At 62.4% G+C, this 16497-nt stretch overlaps 1 protein-coding gene across 1 annotated transcript in view; it reads left to right on the top strand.

Annotated features, from left to right (window-relative positions):
* Nucleotides 1-14766, top strand: part of VAC14 (VAC14 component of PIKFYVE complex) — a 60748-nt gene extending 45982 nt beyond the window's left edge. The window contains exons 13-18 of the mRNA XM_082501074.1: nt 8455-8629; nt 9365-9483; nt 10301-10380; nt 11993-12143; nt 13887-14152; nt 14329-14766. Of these exons, the coding sequence (XP_082357200.1) occupies nt 8455-8629; nt 9365-9483; nt 10301-10380; nt 11993-12143; nt 13887-14049 (688 nt within the window). The 3' untranslated portion in view covers nt 14050-14152; nt 14329-14766. The remainder of the gene's footprint in view (nt 1-8454; nt 8630-9364; nt 9484-10300; nt 10381-11992; nt 12144-13886; nt 14153-14328) is intronic.
* The last annotated feature ends 1731 nt before the right edge of the window (nt 14767-16497 follow it).

The raw sequence follows: 16497 nt of genomic DNA, 5'->3' as shown, positions 1-16497 counted from the left end.
CTCAAAGGAAGGAGCTGCTGCCGCTTTACGCGTCTCCCCCCCCCCCACTCACCCCCAGCCAGCCCCCTACCCTTCCTCCCCTTCAAAACGTCGCTGCCCCGGTGGGATTTCAGCTCTGGAGGGTTCGGTTGGACGTGAGTCGTTCCCTTGGCCTGGGGAGGTGGGCTGGTGGGTTCCAGCTGCACCGCTGCTGCCCTGCGCCTCCTGCCCGGGCCTTGAAGCCCCAACCAAGAGCTCAGGGCGAGACTTGCGTCTCCCGTCCGTTTTGCCGTCGAGTCATCAACGGGTTGAAAAGATGGAGAAGAAATGTCTTGGGAGGGTTATTATTTTGCTTTCCCGGAGGGTACGGAGGAGGAGAGCTGCCCGTTTTCCAGGTGAGCCTCCTGTAGATGCTCAGATGTTCCTCCATCTTGTAAGCTTTGCAGGTCCTCGGTGACCTCCTGCTTGCAGGCAGGATGGCTTTGTCCGTGGGTCGCCATAAGGTTTCCTCAAGGAAACTCCTGGGACCCACTAAGTTGGGCAGCTGGAGGCTGGTGCTGGATGTGGGCTTCCCCTTGGAGGAGCTGTCACATTCATCTGTGTTACACGTAAGAGTTGCGCAATGCCTTGGGCCGAGTGGACCATCAAGCTCCCAAATTTAGTTATCTTTTAGCTTGCGGCCCATCCCAGAGGATATTAGCAGTTGATCATCTTCTGCGCTGAAGACGATTGGAGGAAGAAACTGAAGAAGTTTGAAGAAACTTCTTCCGTCAGTTTGAAGTTTGAAGAAAGTTTGAAGAAACTTCTTCTGAAGAAAAAACTCTTCCTTCTCCTTGGTACGGTCCTGTTTCCCCCTCCAGTTCAGTCTGGAGCTGTGGGTATTTCACTGGTCACCTAAGTGCCTGGAGGTGTTGGATATCTGTTTTATAAATTGAAGATGACCTCTTTGAAGGACGGTGGTTTCCAGGCGGGAAACATCCCGGGTGGGAAGAAGGCTGAGTTCATCACGAGTCAAGTTGGACGCGCCCAAGGAGGTGACTCGCAGCTTTGGTAGGCGGGTGGGCAGTGGGGAAGCCATCCTGCCAGCCGGGACAGGGACCTCCCGCCCGTCCCCGTGTCCTGGGGGATCATCACAAGGAGCAGAAGCCGAGGGCTGAGGTCCGAGATGCTGTTTCACCAACTGGAGGGCAGAAGGTTTGAGCATGACTCTACCCGTGTCCGTGGCAGTTCTCCAACCGCCGGCACATCGTCTTGCGCCCAGCGCGGCATCGCCAAGCCATCCCCAGGGCAGCAAGTGGCTCCGAGTCCAGAGAGCGTCCAGAGCGGCTGGATTTGGGCTGCTCTCCCCGGGAAATGGGGATTGTGCAATCCCACTCCGGGATTCTTCATCTTTTCCCCATAAGTACGCAAGAGGTTTGGGTTCTGTGAGCTCACCAGACTTGTGTAGAGAGGGTTTCAACTTGGCGGTCCTAAATTTGCCGTACGGTGAGAAGAACCTCTCGGAAAGTCCCCGTGTGCGTGGGTGGCCCACGGTGGCCCCGAGGTGGCTTTTTGCCCCGACTGCCGTCTCCCAGAGCTTGGTGGCACTGGCTCCGGGGAGCTGCTGGCGTTCCCCTGGCTTGAGGTCGACGTCCCACCGATGGAAAGGGGCTCTGGTTTGCGGAGGGGAGCGGAGATGAACCCTTACCAGCAGCACCATGCTCCTCTCGGGGATCCCCCTCGGCCGCTCTGGGGGTCCCAGGGGATCCCCGGGGAGTGCCCTACGGCTGAGACGGCCCCGGCGCAGCGCCCAGCTGGCACCACGGCGCCTTCGGCAGTTGTCACGCTGAGGGCTTCTGCCGAGCAGACGCTCCGTGGGAGGGTTTCCTTGTTTGCAGTGAAACACTCTGCACCTTTCCCTTTTCAAGCGAAGGCATCGCGGGGCTCCTCTCTGGCTTCCCGAGATCCACACGTCTCCTCCCCGGATCCGCACATCTCCTCCCTGAATCCACACATCTCCTCCCTGGATCTGCACATCTCCTCCCTAAATCCGCACGTCTCCTCCCCAGATCCACACTTCTCCCCGGATCCACACTTCTTCCAGGATCCACACATCTCCTCTCCGGATTCACACATCTCCTCCCTAAATCCACACATCTTCTTCCTGGATCCACACATCTCCTCCCTGGATCTGCACATCTCCTCCCTAAATCCGCACGTCTCCTCCCCAGATCCACACTTCTCCCCGGATCCACACTTCTTCCAGGATCCACACATCTCCTCTCCGGATTCACACATCTCCTCCCTAAATCCACACATCTTCTTCCTGGATCCACACATCTCCTCCCTGGATCCACACATCTCCTCCCTGGATCCACACATCTCCTCCCTGGATCCACACGTCTCCTCCCTGGATCCACACGTCTCCTCCCTGGATCCACACATCTCATCCCCAGATACACACATCTTCTCCCCAGATCCACACATCTCCTTCGAGGATCCACACATCTCCTCCCCAGATCCACACATCTCCTCCCCAGATCCACACATCTCCTTCCAGGATCTGCACATCTCCTTTCCAGGATCCACACATCTCCTCCCCAGGTCCACACATCTCTCCAGATCTGCACATCTCCTCCCTGAATCCACATGTCTCCTTCCAGGATCCACATATCTCCTTCCAGGATCCACATATCTCCTCCCTGGATCCACACATCTCCTCCCCAGACCCACGCATCTTCTCACCAGAGCCACACATCTCCTCCCCGGATCCACACATTTCCTTCCAGGATCTGCATATCTCCTTTCCAGGATCTACGCATCTTCTACCCAGATCCAGACATCTCCTCCCCAGATCCGGACATCTCCTCCCTGAATCCACATGTCTCCTCCCTGGATCCACACATCTCCTCCCCGGATCCACACATCTCCCAGGATCCACACATTTCCTCCCTAAATCCACACATCTCCTCCCCAGATCCACACATCTCCTTCCAGGATCTCCACATCTCCTTTCCAGGATCCACACATCTCCTCCCTGGATCCGCACATCTCCTTCCAGGATCCGCACATCTCTGGTCCGCAGCTTTCACCAAGTTTCCCAGGGGAACTTGATAACCATCACGAGGAACCGGGGCTGGTGAGGCTGAAAAGAAAGTTCAGGCTTTTTTGCACGTTAAACTAGGTCTCCCCCGAACGCCCTCGCCCTTCCCGCTGTTGGGCTCCCTTTGATCCCACGCTCCCGTTCCTGCCTGACCTGACGTCTCAAAAGAGCAGGTCCTGAATGTCAGGACATCAAGAAGGCTCCAACAGCCACATGACGGAGGAGACGCGAGTCCCGCTTTTGCTCACGTTGTCTTCTTGGCTGGAGCGGGCTCTTCGTTCACCTGGGGTGAGCCGTGACGGTTCTCCCGGCTCCGGAGTTGGTCTTCCCAAGGAGGTGTCCGTGCTGTCCTGGGCTCTCCTTGGCCGGGTTGTGCTTTACGGCTTCCCGCGTCCAGCAGATGCTGATGCTCCACCACGTATCCCGCTCCATCTCAGTGCCTGCAAGCCCATTCCCAGGAGTCGGGGTCCTCTCTGTCTCTTGACGAGGACCCGCGCTCGTTAGGGAAACGTGCCGGCCGAGGCGTGCTTTGAGATGGCAATGGGGGGCTGGGGGAGAGGGAGGGGGGCACGCAGAGTCCCCATTTCTCCTAAACTTCCCAAACCCTTCCCAATCCCTTAGGTGAAACGCTATGGATTTTGAAAGCGGGAGCTGCCGGGGTTGCCATGGTTTCCCTTGCCCGGCGGAGCGGCTCCGGAGCCTGGATTCGGCAAAGGCGAGGAGAAAAAAATGGAGGACTGGGATTTTCTTCGCCGCTGCGGTGGGGAAGGACGGGAGAACGGCATCCTCCTGCCTTCCCCGCTCTCCCCTCCCTCCGAATTTTATCCTGTCAGGCTGCTTCCTCTGCAAATTCCTAAAGGATCCCAGCTGCCGGGCTGGGCTGGGGATGCCGCTTTTCCCAGCAGGAGGATATCAAGGGGATGGGGACGGGGATGAGAACGGGCATCGCCGTAGGCTGCGGGTTGCCCGGGCGAACGGGTCGAGCCGGGACATCTCCCGGGGAGCCCCGGAGCGGGGAGGAAGGGTGGCGGAAAACTTTGGGGAGGAGAAGGGAAGGGAGCGGAGGAAGAGGGAGGGTGGGGAGGAAGGCCGGAGGGGCTCTGCCCTCCTCGTAGCATCCGGCACCGCGCACCGAAAAGCCACGGCAGAGCCCCTCGGAGCATCGCTTCTTCCCCCTCCCCCCCCCCCCAGCCCCTCCCCAAACCTCCGCCGGCTCCTTCCCCGGCTCCATCCCGGTTGCTGGAAGTGGGACGAGGAGCGATCCTCTCCCTGCTGGGGCCCCGTCTCTGCCCAGAGCTCGTAAAGCGAATCTCTGGTGCTTAATGAAGAAGCACCTGCTTAATTGAACGCAGCGGGACGGCGCTCAGCGTGGCCGGGAGGTGGGAGGCGGGGGGGGGGGGCCGGCAGCGCTCCCGCACCCCCAAAGGGTTCCCTGCGGATCCCGGCGGAGGAGACGGTGTCTCCACCTGCAGCGGGCTTGGATTCCATCGCCTGGGTTTTGAATTTTAATGGGAAAACCGGACTTTTCACCCGCTTCGAACCGCCGTTCGACCCTCCGCCGCCCCCGTTCCTGCGTGGGACGGGGCTGGAGCGGTTAAAGGCGGGAGGGGAATTCCGACAGCTCCCTGAAATGATGATGTTTAGGTTAGCCGGGTTTCCGGGGGCACCCTGCTGGCGAAGCAAGAGGGCCGGCAGGGCCGCCGGGACTTGCCCTTAATTGGAGATGTGGCTCTGAAGCCGCCCCACGGCTCTGACGTCCCCTGGGCTCCCTGCCCCGCGGGGTTTCGGCTTGTGGCCCCCCCTCCCCTCCCCGTCCATCCGCCCCAGACGAGGCCACCCCATCCCGCCCCCACCGATCGATCGTTGGCGTGACGGGAACGCGTTGCGGTTGACGTGTCGCTGCCCCGGCGATTCGGTGGCCGCTGGAGCGGGGACGGTGCTGGTGGTGGTGGGGGGGGCTCTGGTGCTTAATGGGGATGCGGGGGGGGGAGGCCAGGGTGGCACGGCGATGTGGAGGCTGGTGGTGGCCACCGTGGCTCCTTCCCATCATCTTGCAGAGGGGTCCCTTAGGAGGACAGGGTCCTGGCCCCACGGCAGGGGGTGGAGGTGACCCCCGTGGGTCCTTTGGGAGCCCCACTGCGGCTCAGCCCCATCCGAAGCAATGGCCAAGACGGGGGGGGGGGGGTGTCCCCCACCATCCACGCCGGGATTTTAAGTCTTACGGCTGGGCGGAGGTGGGGGGGGGGGGGGATGTATATATGTATTTATGAGGTGTATATATCTGGGGTACGTATATATTTATGGGTGTGTATATTTGGGTGTACATATCTGGGGTATGGCTCCCTCTGCCCCCGTCCCCCTTCCGCAGCCGCCCCTCCGGCATCTCGCCCTGCCGCCTGCTTCGTTCGAAGCCACCTGTCCCCAATCCGGCCCCGGCCCCTGCCTCCTCCCAACCAGCCCCGCGTTCCCCTCGTGCCATCGAAGCTTCCCGGGGGATCGGCTCCGAGGTTGGGGGGGGTGGGGGGGGGACGGACCACCCTTCCCATCCCGCTTGGATGCCGGGCTCAGCTGCCGGCTGCTGTCACGGAGGCCAGCAGCTGCGTGGCCGGCCAGTTGTCCCCGTTTTTGGGCTCCGGAGGGGTTAGTTTGGGGGCTGGGGATGCAGCGGGACAAGCTGCTGAGCACTGGCAAACTCACTGCGCTAGTGGTTCCCGCAGGGGTGGGCACCGTGATGGCGCAGCATCCCCCGGGGTGGCACCGCTTCGGAGCTCCTTTAACACCCCGCGACGGTTTCCAGTTTCCCAGCGCCGCCGAAAAGAGTTTGGGGGGGGGGAAGCAAACCCAACCCTTCCCCGTTAATCAAAATCAGGCCCGAAATTAGAAAGCGGCTGGCGTTCAGCTCACTGGGAGCGCGGCGGTCGCCAGCCGAATGTCAGAGCTCCTATTTATGGAAAGCGAAGAGCCCTCTTTTATTTTTTTATTTTTTTATTTTATTTTAATTTTTATTTTATTTTTTCTCCACGGTGGAGCGGCGGAGCGGGGGGACCCGATGGCATCCTTGCCCTGGGTGGCCGATTCGGTGGAGCGACGGAGCGGGGGGACCCGATGGCATCCTTGCCTTGGGTGGCCGATTCGGAGGTCGCCGAATTGCCCTCGACGCTCGCCGGCACCGGTTTGGGTTTGGCTGAGCTTTTTTTGTAGCCTTTCTGCCCGGAAGGTGTAAACCACCGGCTCCGAGCAGAAGAGCCGGTGCCGGGCTGTACCGGCGCACCCGGGGGGGTAAAACTATCCCGGTGGAAACGTCCCCTTTTCGGTGCACGATAAATCATCCCGCTTCACTCTCCGAGTTCCCGGAGGAAGCTCGGCGAGGACGGGGCATCCAGTTATCCCCCTTTTTACTGGGAAAGGGTAGGACGGAGCCAGCTCTCTGCCGGGCTGGGTTTGTTTTCCCGCAGCTGGCGATGACCGGATCCCGCCTGCAATGCCGAGCTATTGATTCGCTTTTGGCTCCGCCAGCCTGGACTTAAAAGCCTCCGCCTTCCCTTTTTCCCTCCCTCGACGCTCCGCTTTCCCATGGCTCTTCCCTCCTCCCGCCAGCCCGCGTCCAAGCGGCGAGAAACGGGGGAAGCGTTTTCATCCCCGTGAATGCGGCCGGTTACGTAAGAATAATTGGGATAAATGAGCTTATTTATCACGGCCCCGTTCCATTTTAACGGGGTCCAAGGCGATCGCCGGGTTGGGTTACGTAAAAGCCCGCACAGAGCATCTCATTGTCCGCCGGCGGCCAGGCGGGATGCGGGAGCTGGCGATGGAGAGGAGCCGGGGTTGGGCGAGGAGGGGACGGGTCGCTTGGCAGAACCGGGAAGAAGACGGGGATTTATCTTCCTCCACGTGGTGGGAGGGAAAATCCATTTCTTCATTCGCCATCCGCCTCCTGCATCCCTTTTCAGGCTTTAGGGTAGGGTCTTTGGTGTCTTCCTATAGCCATATGGTCTTCTCCTAGTCCTTCCCCATGGGGACGGGGGATGGAGACTCGCCTCCTTCCTCTTCCTCACCCCGGGAGGTTAAAATGCGACCTCGGGGAGGGGGAATTCAGGTGGACCTCCCACCTCCCAGCCAAACCGAGCAGCCGGTGAAGCGGGCGCTCCTCGTTTTGCCTCCTAAACCTTTCTGAGATGCCTCCAAGGGGAGATTCGGTTGCCAGCTGAGATGATCTGGTGAGGAACGGGGGCTCGGTAGGAGGCGGGGGAAAGCGGAGGAGCTCTGGGGGGGGTGCCAGCATCGTCCCCGGCGCCGTGGTTCCCAGGCAGCCTGGGGGGGTGGGGAGGGGATGCAGGGACACTGGGAGCATCCCGGTTTAAGGAGATGCTGGGAGCTGGGTGGGCTTCCCCCAGGTCTCCCCAGTGCGGGCACTGGCGAGCTGAGCGGGCGCTGGGCAGCCTTTCAGGTGTCCTCAGACAAACCGCCCAAGAAGGCAGGAGCCTGGAGAAAAACAGGAAATCCCCAAATCCAAACAAACGCGGAAGACAAAAAAAAAAAAAAACAAAACAAATCACCCAAAAAAAAAAAAAAAGAAAAAAATCTGGTTTTTTTTTGGTTTCTGGGCTAAAACGTTGAAAACCTTGAGAATGCCCCAAAGTTTGCTAAGCAGGACATTCCTGCCGCCACCTGCCGAGCCTGGCCGGGCAGATCGGCACGGGCTGTGGCGCCGGCTACGCCGTGGTTTGGGGAGAGCGCTGCCGGTGGGGTGTCCGGCAGAGCAGAGGCATCTTCCAGCTTCATCGGCTGGAGCTCTGGAACCCCTCGGCACCGGATCTCGTGGGAGCCGGAGCGTGGAGGAGCTCAAAGAGCAACGGGGCAGGTTGAAGAAGTGGAAGAAGGGGGGTTGTAGAGGGAAAAACAGCCCCGGGACCGTCAGGTCACACAGTGCCGGATGGGAGAGGTTTGTCCCGGTGGCCACGCTCGCTCCCCACCAGTTCCCTGGTGCCGGGGGGGATACTGGTCTGACTGGGCCATCACGTGCTATCTGTAACCATGCTGCAGTTGTCGGGCTGCAAAACGCTGACGAAACCTCTCGGGGAGGTCACTGGGAGAACTTGAGGTGGCAACAAGCCGCGGTGGTGGGTGCTGGTGAGGTCCCGGAGCAGACGCGTCTCAGCCCGGCCGGTTTTTTTGGCCTTGCCCTGGTGTGAATAGCTGCAGCCTCCAAATGCAGAGCCTGGTATTGCCCCACAACACGTCCCTTTTGGTGCCACCATGCTCGCCCAGCCTCTGGTGCACCCGTAGCTCTCGTCCCTGTTCCTCTCTGCAGGAAGGAGGTGATGCGTGGGCTCGGGTCGGGGTCTCGGCCGCGCTCAATTAACCGCCAGGTTTCTCTCCCCTGTGACACTCAGGCAGCTTTGTCTGCTTCTGAACGCGGAAAACATCTTCCACTCCATGGCAGACATACTGCTTCGGGAAGAGGACCTCAAGTTCGCCTCTACCATGGTCCACACCCTGAACACCATCCTGCTGACGTCCTCCGAGCTCTTCCAGCTGAGGAACCAACTGAAGGACCTGAAGACCCCGGTATGGGCAGCTCAGCTGCGGAGGGGGACGAAATAGGGGTGGCGGGGACGTGGGAGCCACCTGAGGACATGTCTTGCTGCTCAGTCCCCATCTGGAAGGTCCAAGGGTTGGAGCTCGGGTGGCTGAGGCAGCTCCTTCGTTTCTCCACTCCTCAGGAGTTGAGGGTGTCTTGGAGGACCTGCCCAACTCTCGCTCTTCCCCCCCCCGCCCCGGGATGGGAACGGGCTCCCCGAGCCCTCGAGCAGCTGCCGGCTCCCTCCCTCCACCCCGACACAGGCCAGGGGACAGGTGACAGCAGGGGCAGAGCCACCCCAGTCCCTCAGCTGTCCCTGCCGGGAACGCGCTCGTGGGGTTTGCCGAGCAGCTGCCACCAGCACCAGTGACATCCAAGCAAGGCAGGGAGAGGGAGGAAGACTTCTCCTCCTCCTCCTCCTCATGCTGAAGGACACCCAGTGGTGTCTCCTTGGGTGGGACAGCCACCAGCCTCCAGCCCCTTGTCCTGCGGCCCCGAGGGCCACCCCGTCACGCTGCCACCCTAAAACCCAACTGGCCTCCATCTCCCGAGTCTGGTGGCCTCATGCCGGTGCCATGTGGACTTGGTGGGTCCAGAAACGTCCCTTCGTGTCTGGGTGGCACTTGCCAGCCCGGCGGGTTGGTGTGGGGGACCCGGGATGCTCAGTGCCACCTCCTTGCTGCCGCTGGTGACCTGACCCCAATGTCTCTCTCTTTTCCCAGGAAAGCCGTAACCTCTTCTGCTGCCTGTACCGGTCCTGGTGTCACAACCCGGTGACAACCGTGTCCCTCTGCTTCCTTACCCAGAACTACAAGCACGCCTACGACCTCATCCAGAAATTGTATCCTTTGGGGGTTTTTCTGCGGGGCCGGTGGCCTTGGCCGTCCCCTTGGTCCCTCTGTGGCCACCAAGGTCACCCCATGGGCCAGCCCAGCCTCCTGCCTGCAGCCCATCATCGCCGGGGCGGTGTCCCCGCCACGCGAGGACCGGGCAAGCCCGTGCTGGGCACGCGCCAGCTCCCTTCCCCTTGTGTCATCCGTATGTTTTGTGGCGGAAAAAGAGGAAAGCGTGCGCTGGCTGAGCCCTGACCTTCCCCTGCTCCTCAGCATCCTCTTCCTCCCAGGAAGATGAAGGCTGAACAAATGAGGGGTGGGCAGCGCCCGGCGCGGTGCGGTTGCCGGTGAGTTCACCGCCTGCCCGGAGCAGGACGAGGATTTTCACGCGCTCGGCAATCCCCGAGTAGTTTTCCATATGAAGAAGCTTAATAACGCGCTCGGATTCTCTTCCCGGCGCGCGCCGGCCTTTCTCCTGGTGGACGGGAGCGCTCGGCATCGCCGTTGCGCCCAGGAGGGGAAAAGCAAGCGTCGTCCCTTGCGCCGTCTTCCCTGCCATCCCTGCCATCCCTGCCCTTCCCTGCCATCCCTGCCCGCTCCTCCCGTGTCCTTCCGTGGTCCCTTGGCCACCCTGCAGACCTTTCAGCCCTGCCCGCACGCAACCCCTGCCCGTTCCCTGCCCGCTGGCTTCCCGCGGGAGCCGTGGAGGCAGGGAGGGGTTGGCAGAGCCCCCGTCCACGCCGGGCATCACCCGGGCGAGCCATCTGCCGCCGCCGCCACCGGGCCACCTTTTTCCAAGGTGACATCCTTAACGGCCGCATCCAGCGGGGATCTGGAGGTCACCGTAGATTTCCTCACCGAGGTGGACAAGCTGGTGCAGCTCATCGAGTGCCCCATATTCACATGTAAGGAGGAAACCCTGCGTGTCCCCGTCCCCGTGTCCCCCCCCCCCCCGCCTCCTCCTCCTCCCCGCTCCTCCATCGCAGGCGGCAGCCGCCGCACGAATAAATAGAGCAGAAGTTATGAGACTTCTTGCCGGGAGGTTTGCCCAGCGCTGGAAGCTGCCCGGCGGGGACTGGGAGAACTGGGGAGGGGGGGGGTGGTGAGCAGCTTACCCCCCCACCCCCCCCCTAGATATAGGTTAAGGGAGCGAGCGGCGCTGGCACCGAACAAAGGGATGGGGGAAGGATGGGGGGAGCCTGGACCGGGCTGAGCATCTCCAGGAGGGGGGGGGCACGAGTAGGGGGTCGGGTGGGGGGAGAGCCACGTGTGCCACCCTTGGAGACGCGGGGTGGCATCGTGGGTGCTGCTGGGGGCCTTAGCAAGAAAAAAAAAAAAAAAAAAAAAAAAAAAGGTGGTTTGTTCTGGAAATGGAGAATTAAGCCCCCCCAAAAACCCCAGAGTTTTTTCTTTCTCCAGTTCTGCCCCCCCCCCCCACCCCCTCCCAGCCCCAGTGGGGCTCAGGGATGCGGCGATGGGAGCTGGGATGTTGGTGGCTGCAAGGGGGAGGGTTCTCGGGATGGCCTTCAGCCATCCGTCCCCCCGGAGGTAGAGCTGGGCAGTGAGGGCGTTGGGAAATGTCCTGGAAAGGACTTGTAGGGGAAACTTGTATAGGTCCGGGGCTGGAGAATATTCGGGAGGAAGAGGGTGGTGGAGATGTGGGGTGGCCCTCGGTCACGCTCCCTCCCGCGGTGCCCTGTGCCTCATCCCGAGGATGACCGTCCCACCCCGCGTGGCACCCATGTGTCCGCGGTGCTTTTCCACAGCCCCAAACTATTCTTTGAAGGTTCTTCACCCCGCTCACCTTCATCTCCAAGCCTCGGGGGTGGGGTACAGCCATCTCCCCCGTAGAGCAGCACCCCTGGGCGCAGGTCCCTTCGCAGGGAGACACCCGAGGTGGTAGTGGCAACCGGGAGGTGAGATGCTGGAGCAGGGACCTCGGTTGGGTTGTCCGTAGGGCTCCGGAAGACCCTGCCAGCCTTGAGCACCAGGAGGGATGGAGCAGGAGGGTGGTTTCCCTTCTTGCTGAGCAACACCGAAGCCCAACACACGTAACCACGAGGGCTGAGCGGAGAGGGTCCCTTCCACTCCAGGAAGTCCCTGGGAGGGTGTCACCCAGCCCTCCTCGGCAGCACGAGGAGGGTACATTTCTGCTAATTCTGCAGAAGCTGAGGAGCAATCTCATGTTGCACGCGTGTCCTCCGGCAGGCAGCGTGGACGGGCTCGGTCGGGGCTGAGCGGCGGCAGGGATGGGAGACTGGGGAGCTGCCGTCCCCCTCCCCAGCTGGCAACTGGAGGGGGGCTGTGGGGAGGAGAGGGGCTTCTTGGCCTGCATGGGCCACGAAGATGGACGAGTTAATGGAAGGGGAGAGGCCGGTGGTGCCATGTGGGTGCCTCCCCAGGACCATCAGAGGGGTTGGGAAGAATCCGCTACAGGGGGGGCGGGGGGGTAGGGGGGGCCTGGAAGCGAAATGCGTGCTTCAGCCGCATCCCCATCCTCTTCCTCTCCTCTCCCAGATCTCCGCCTGCAGCTGCTGGACGTGAAGAACAACCCCTACCTGATCAAGGCTCTCTACGGCCTTCTGATGCTGCTGCCCCAGAGCAGCGCCTTCCAACTCCTCTCCCACCGCCTCCAGTGCGTGCCCAACCCCGAGCTCATGCAGACAGCGTAAGTGCCGCGGGGATGGAGCTCCGATGGGCTCTGACGGACACCCACCACCCCCCTCCCTTGGCACCGGGGTCGGACACCCCATTCCCCCCACCACCGAGCGTCTCCACCACTGGGGCTCAGCCCCATAGCTCTTCTTTCGCTGCCCCCCACCACCACCACCCCGGGCTCTTTTTGTGGCCACCGCTGCTCCTTGCCCAGTGGCCGGCGGCGTTGGCTCGGGGCTGGTGGTGGTGGGGGGGGGTTGTGTCTATATTTGGTAACCCTGGGAGGGCTGTGCCTCATCCACAGGCATTTGGCATCCAGGATGGAAAATTTCACTTGTGAGGTCGCTATGGAAACCAGCAGAGCCGGGAAGGAGGTTTATGGGGAGAGAAATGCCGGCAGCCCCGGGGCGGGGGGGGGGATATGTTGCTCCCAAAGCGTGCGTGTCACCCCCCAAAAAGCCCCCGGGTGGCCTTCACGGCACCCCCTGCACGCCTGGGGGGTGGGGGGGGGTTGGTTGGTTCTCCATCCCCCACCCTGTGGCTTTCGGGGAGCCGTGAGCCACGTGCAAGGGTGGCATCTCCCTGGGGAGCATCCGAAAAATCCTCGTGTTCCCTCCCCAGGGGTGCTGCCCGCCCGGCTCCGTTAAGATACCGGTGGTGGGATTTGCTCTCCAACCTAATGAGCGGGATTGAGCGGGGGGGGGGAGGGATAAAGCTGGATCTGCACTTTGCAAAGCTCTGGGAACAAAAAGAAGCGCTCCCGGGATGGGCAGGTTTCGGAATTAACCCCCCCACACACACCACTACCACCACCACCACCACCACCACCACCACCGCTCCTTTCACCATCTCCCGTGGACCGGTTTTTATCCCTCGGAGCCTCCGGCGCTGAGCTCGTACCCACAACCCCGGCACTGATTTTAATTTTGGGGGAGGAGGGAGGGGGGGGGGGGGGGGGGGACTGCACGTGCTTCTTTCACTCCATTTCCCGTGCTGCCCCCCCCCCCCTTCCAATCTCAGCCCCGGCATCAGGGTGGGAATTTTGTTTTTTATTTTTTTTTTTATTTTATTTTTTTTTCCGAGCAAGCGGAGCTGTCAGACGGCCTGAGCATCTGATTAACTCTGACCTACATTCCTTCGAACACCGAAGCCGGCTTTCATAACAGCCCCAGCTGCCCCCTCCCCCCCCCTGGTTCCCCCCCCCCCCCTTATTTCTCCAGGGTGGGGGGGTGGGGGATGCCGGGGCCAAAGAGCCGCCTGCCATCCTCCCATGAGCTCCCCTGTATCCCCTAACGGGTGTCCCATGGTTGGTGTGTGTGTGTGTGTGTCCCTCTTCCATCACTTGGGGACAGCTCGTCCCCTTGGGGGGGTTGTCCCCGCTGCCACCAGCCCTCCTCCGTGCTTTTTTTGGCTTCATCGTAAAAGCAGGTGGGGAAACTGAGGCACGTCTCGCTGCTTTGGGCTGGGTTGGGACAGGGGAGCATCCGTGTCGGTGGGATTAAACCTCCCCCCCTCCGTGGGGTCGGGGTGCTGTGACAGACGGCCCCGCTGCCTCGTCTGTCCTGGAGCTTCTTGGGCTCCATCTCCTGCCTTTAAGGGAGAGAAACGCATCTTTTGGGGGGCTGTTCCAATGTGGCACCGGCATCGTTAGGATGCTCTGGGCTGAGTTTCTTCAGGATGAGCCCTCGGTGCCGCCCGTGATGGATACCTGCGGGTACGGGCATCTCCTGCCCTCCTCACTCTCTGCTCCCCGCAGGGACAGCACCAAACCGAGCGCCGCCTTCAAGAGGGCGTCAGCCTCCAACATCGACTACGCGGAGCTGCTGCAGCACTTCGAGAAAGTCCAAAACAAGCACCTGGAAGCGCGGCACCAACGAGCCGGCCGGGCAGAGCAGCTGGACCGGCGAGTGGTCCTCTGAGCATCCCTCCGCCGCAGCCGCGCGGGGGTCGCTGGGGCAGGGACCAGGGGAAGGCGGACCAAGGGGACGGGGGACACCGGTTGCTGGCCGCCGGAGGATGGTGGTGGGTTTAATGGAAGAGGGAGAGGGACGAGCGCTCGGCGCGGGGCCGGTTTTCCGCCCCGTTGGCGCCTGTGGCTGGCGGGGCCGTGCCCGGCTTCTCCCGCCGGCGACGCGGGGACGCGGGGAAGGGTGGTAGGAGAGGAGCGGGGGAAAGCGCTTCGTCTTCTCTCGCAATAGGGGCGAGGAAACTCCCCTTCGCTTTGCTTAATGCCTTCCCCGTGACTGTCAGCTGAGCGCCCAACCTCCTGCCAGCGAGACCGAGACCGGAGGGGAAGGGAAGATGGGAGCAACCCCTGGCCTCCCGCCCTGGAGGAAAACAAGGACGCGGGGGTGGCCGGCTGCCTCTCACCGCCCTCCGGCTCCGTGGCCGTGCCGACGGCATGTCCCCGGGGGTTTCCCACTCCCGTGCGTGGCACTCAGCCCCCTTCCCGCATCCACGCACCCTCCCCGAGCCCCTCCAGCTCTTGGGCACGGATGAGCCTTAACTCCCAGCCGGGCACGGGGACATGGGGGGAGAGGGATGGCGGAGACCCCCATCGCACCCAACCCCGGACTCGGCTTACTTTGTTCCTACGTTAAGCTCCCCACGATAAAATAAACGAGCGATGCAGAGCAGCCCGTTCCTGGTAGCTGGGCTCCCCCCCTGCCCCCCCCATCTTCGTGGATCCGTCCCCAAGGGGAGCCGAAAACCCCGTAAGGGCGAGGGGGTGGCACGGAGCATCGTGCCACGTTGGCTCGCCGGCCAGCAGGGCTTCTCCGCCTGCCCAGCAGAAAAAAAAAAAAAAAAACAAAAAACAACCCGACCCCGCCGCCGCCGAAATTCTTCCAGGCCACGGTCACGAAACCGCAGCGCGGTGACGGGCATTTTCCTGGCCCCGAGCTGCCTTCGCCCCATCCCTCGGTTTTGGGGGGTCCGTCACTGCATCCCTGCTGCGTTTCCGACCCTCGACTGATGCCGGGGAAAGGGAGGTTGGAGGTATTTCTGGCTTTTTTTACGGCTCTTGGGCTGTTTACAGCGGAGCCGGGATCTGGCAGCGGGTTCCCCGAACAGCCCCGCACCGGCGCTGCTTTGGCCGGGATAAAGACATTCCTGTCATTCCCGGGAAAGGGTTTTCCAAACCCGGTCACGGCGGGTTAATTTTAACAGCCAACCCTTTAGGACGGCCGAGCGGTGGTCTTCCCCAACCCCGTCGACCGCTCGGGGTGCCGGGGAGGGGTGTCCCCCTTTCTCTGTCCCCAACCTCTTGCTGGGGACGTGGGCGGCGTGGGCCGGCGCCGCTGCCGGTCCCAAGGCGCTGCCCATCGCTCCTGCCGGGCTCGCTGCCTCCGAGCGGCCTCTTTCCATGCCGAGGGATGGAGTTTATGGCGAGAAATTCCAGCCGGCTGCCGGAGCGCCGAAGCGTAATCGTTTCCTTATGGGTGGCTCTTGACCAGCGCCGGCCAGAGCGGGGGCAGCACCGCCGGGGGGTGATTCGGGGCTGATTTTTTGGCAATAGGCGGCTCGGGCTGAGCATCGTTTCACCTCGAGGTGCGGCGAGCTGCGTCGGGGCTCAGCCTGGCTCCCCCTCGGCCCCACATCCCCAGGGACCCCCCGGGGTGGCTACGGGGGGGAGGCTACGGGCTCGTCTGCTGGGAGGCCGCGCGTTTCCCACGGCTCTCGCCCGGGCGATGCCCCGCAGCGCACCGAGCCCTGCGCCTTCCCCGGGGGAGGAAGGCGGCGGGGGCTCAAACAGCCCCCAGAGAGGGGCTAACCCAAGCCCTGGCCTGGAGGCAGCATCCCCCACCAGCACCTCCAGGGCTTGGGGGGGGGCTGCCCCTCAGCACCCCATAGCCATCCCGCTGCCGACCCCGGGCCCAGCATCCCTGAGCGCACACGGCTCCTGACCCGACACCCCAAGAGCATCCTTTGGGGGTCCTCCACCGCTCGGTGAGCAAACCCCGGTGCAGCCCCCCCCCCAGCGGAGCTGCCCCTCGGTCCCACCATCCTCAAGCATCACCTGGGGCTCCCCACCCCACACCCCAAAGAGCATCCTTGGGGTCCTGCACCACTCAGTGAGCAAACCCCGGTGCTGCCCCCATCTGTGCAGCTCCCCCCCCAGTCCCAGCATCCCCATGAACCCCCCCGGGGCTCCCCACCCCACACCCCAAGAGCATCCTTTGGGGGTCCTCCACCACTCGGTGAGCAAACCCCGGTGCAGCCCCCACGTCGGTGGAGCTCCTCCCCAGTCCCAGCATCCCCAAGAACCCCCCCGGGACTCCCCACCCCACACCCCAAGAGCATCTTTTGAAGGTCTTCCACTGCTCAGTGAGCAAACCCTGGTGCTGGTGCCGCCCCCCCCCCCTACC

Source organism: Vanellus vanellus (genome assembly GCF_965231255.1).
Source record: "Vanellus vanellus genome assembly, contig: HAP1_SCAFFOLD_943, whole genome shotgun sequence".
Classification (NCBI taxonomy): domain Eukaryota; kingdom Metazoa; phylum Chordata; class Aves; order Charadriiformes; family Charadriidae; genus Vanellus; species Vanellus vanellus.
The sequence above is the reverse complement of the archived record's forward strand: the minus strand, read 5'-3'. Positions and strand labels throughout refer to the sequence as shown.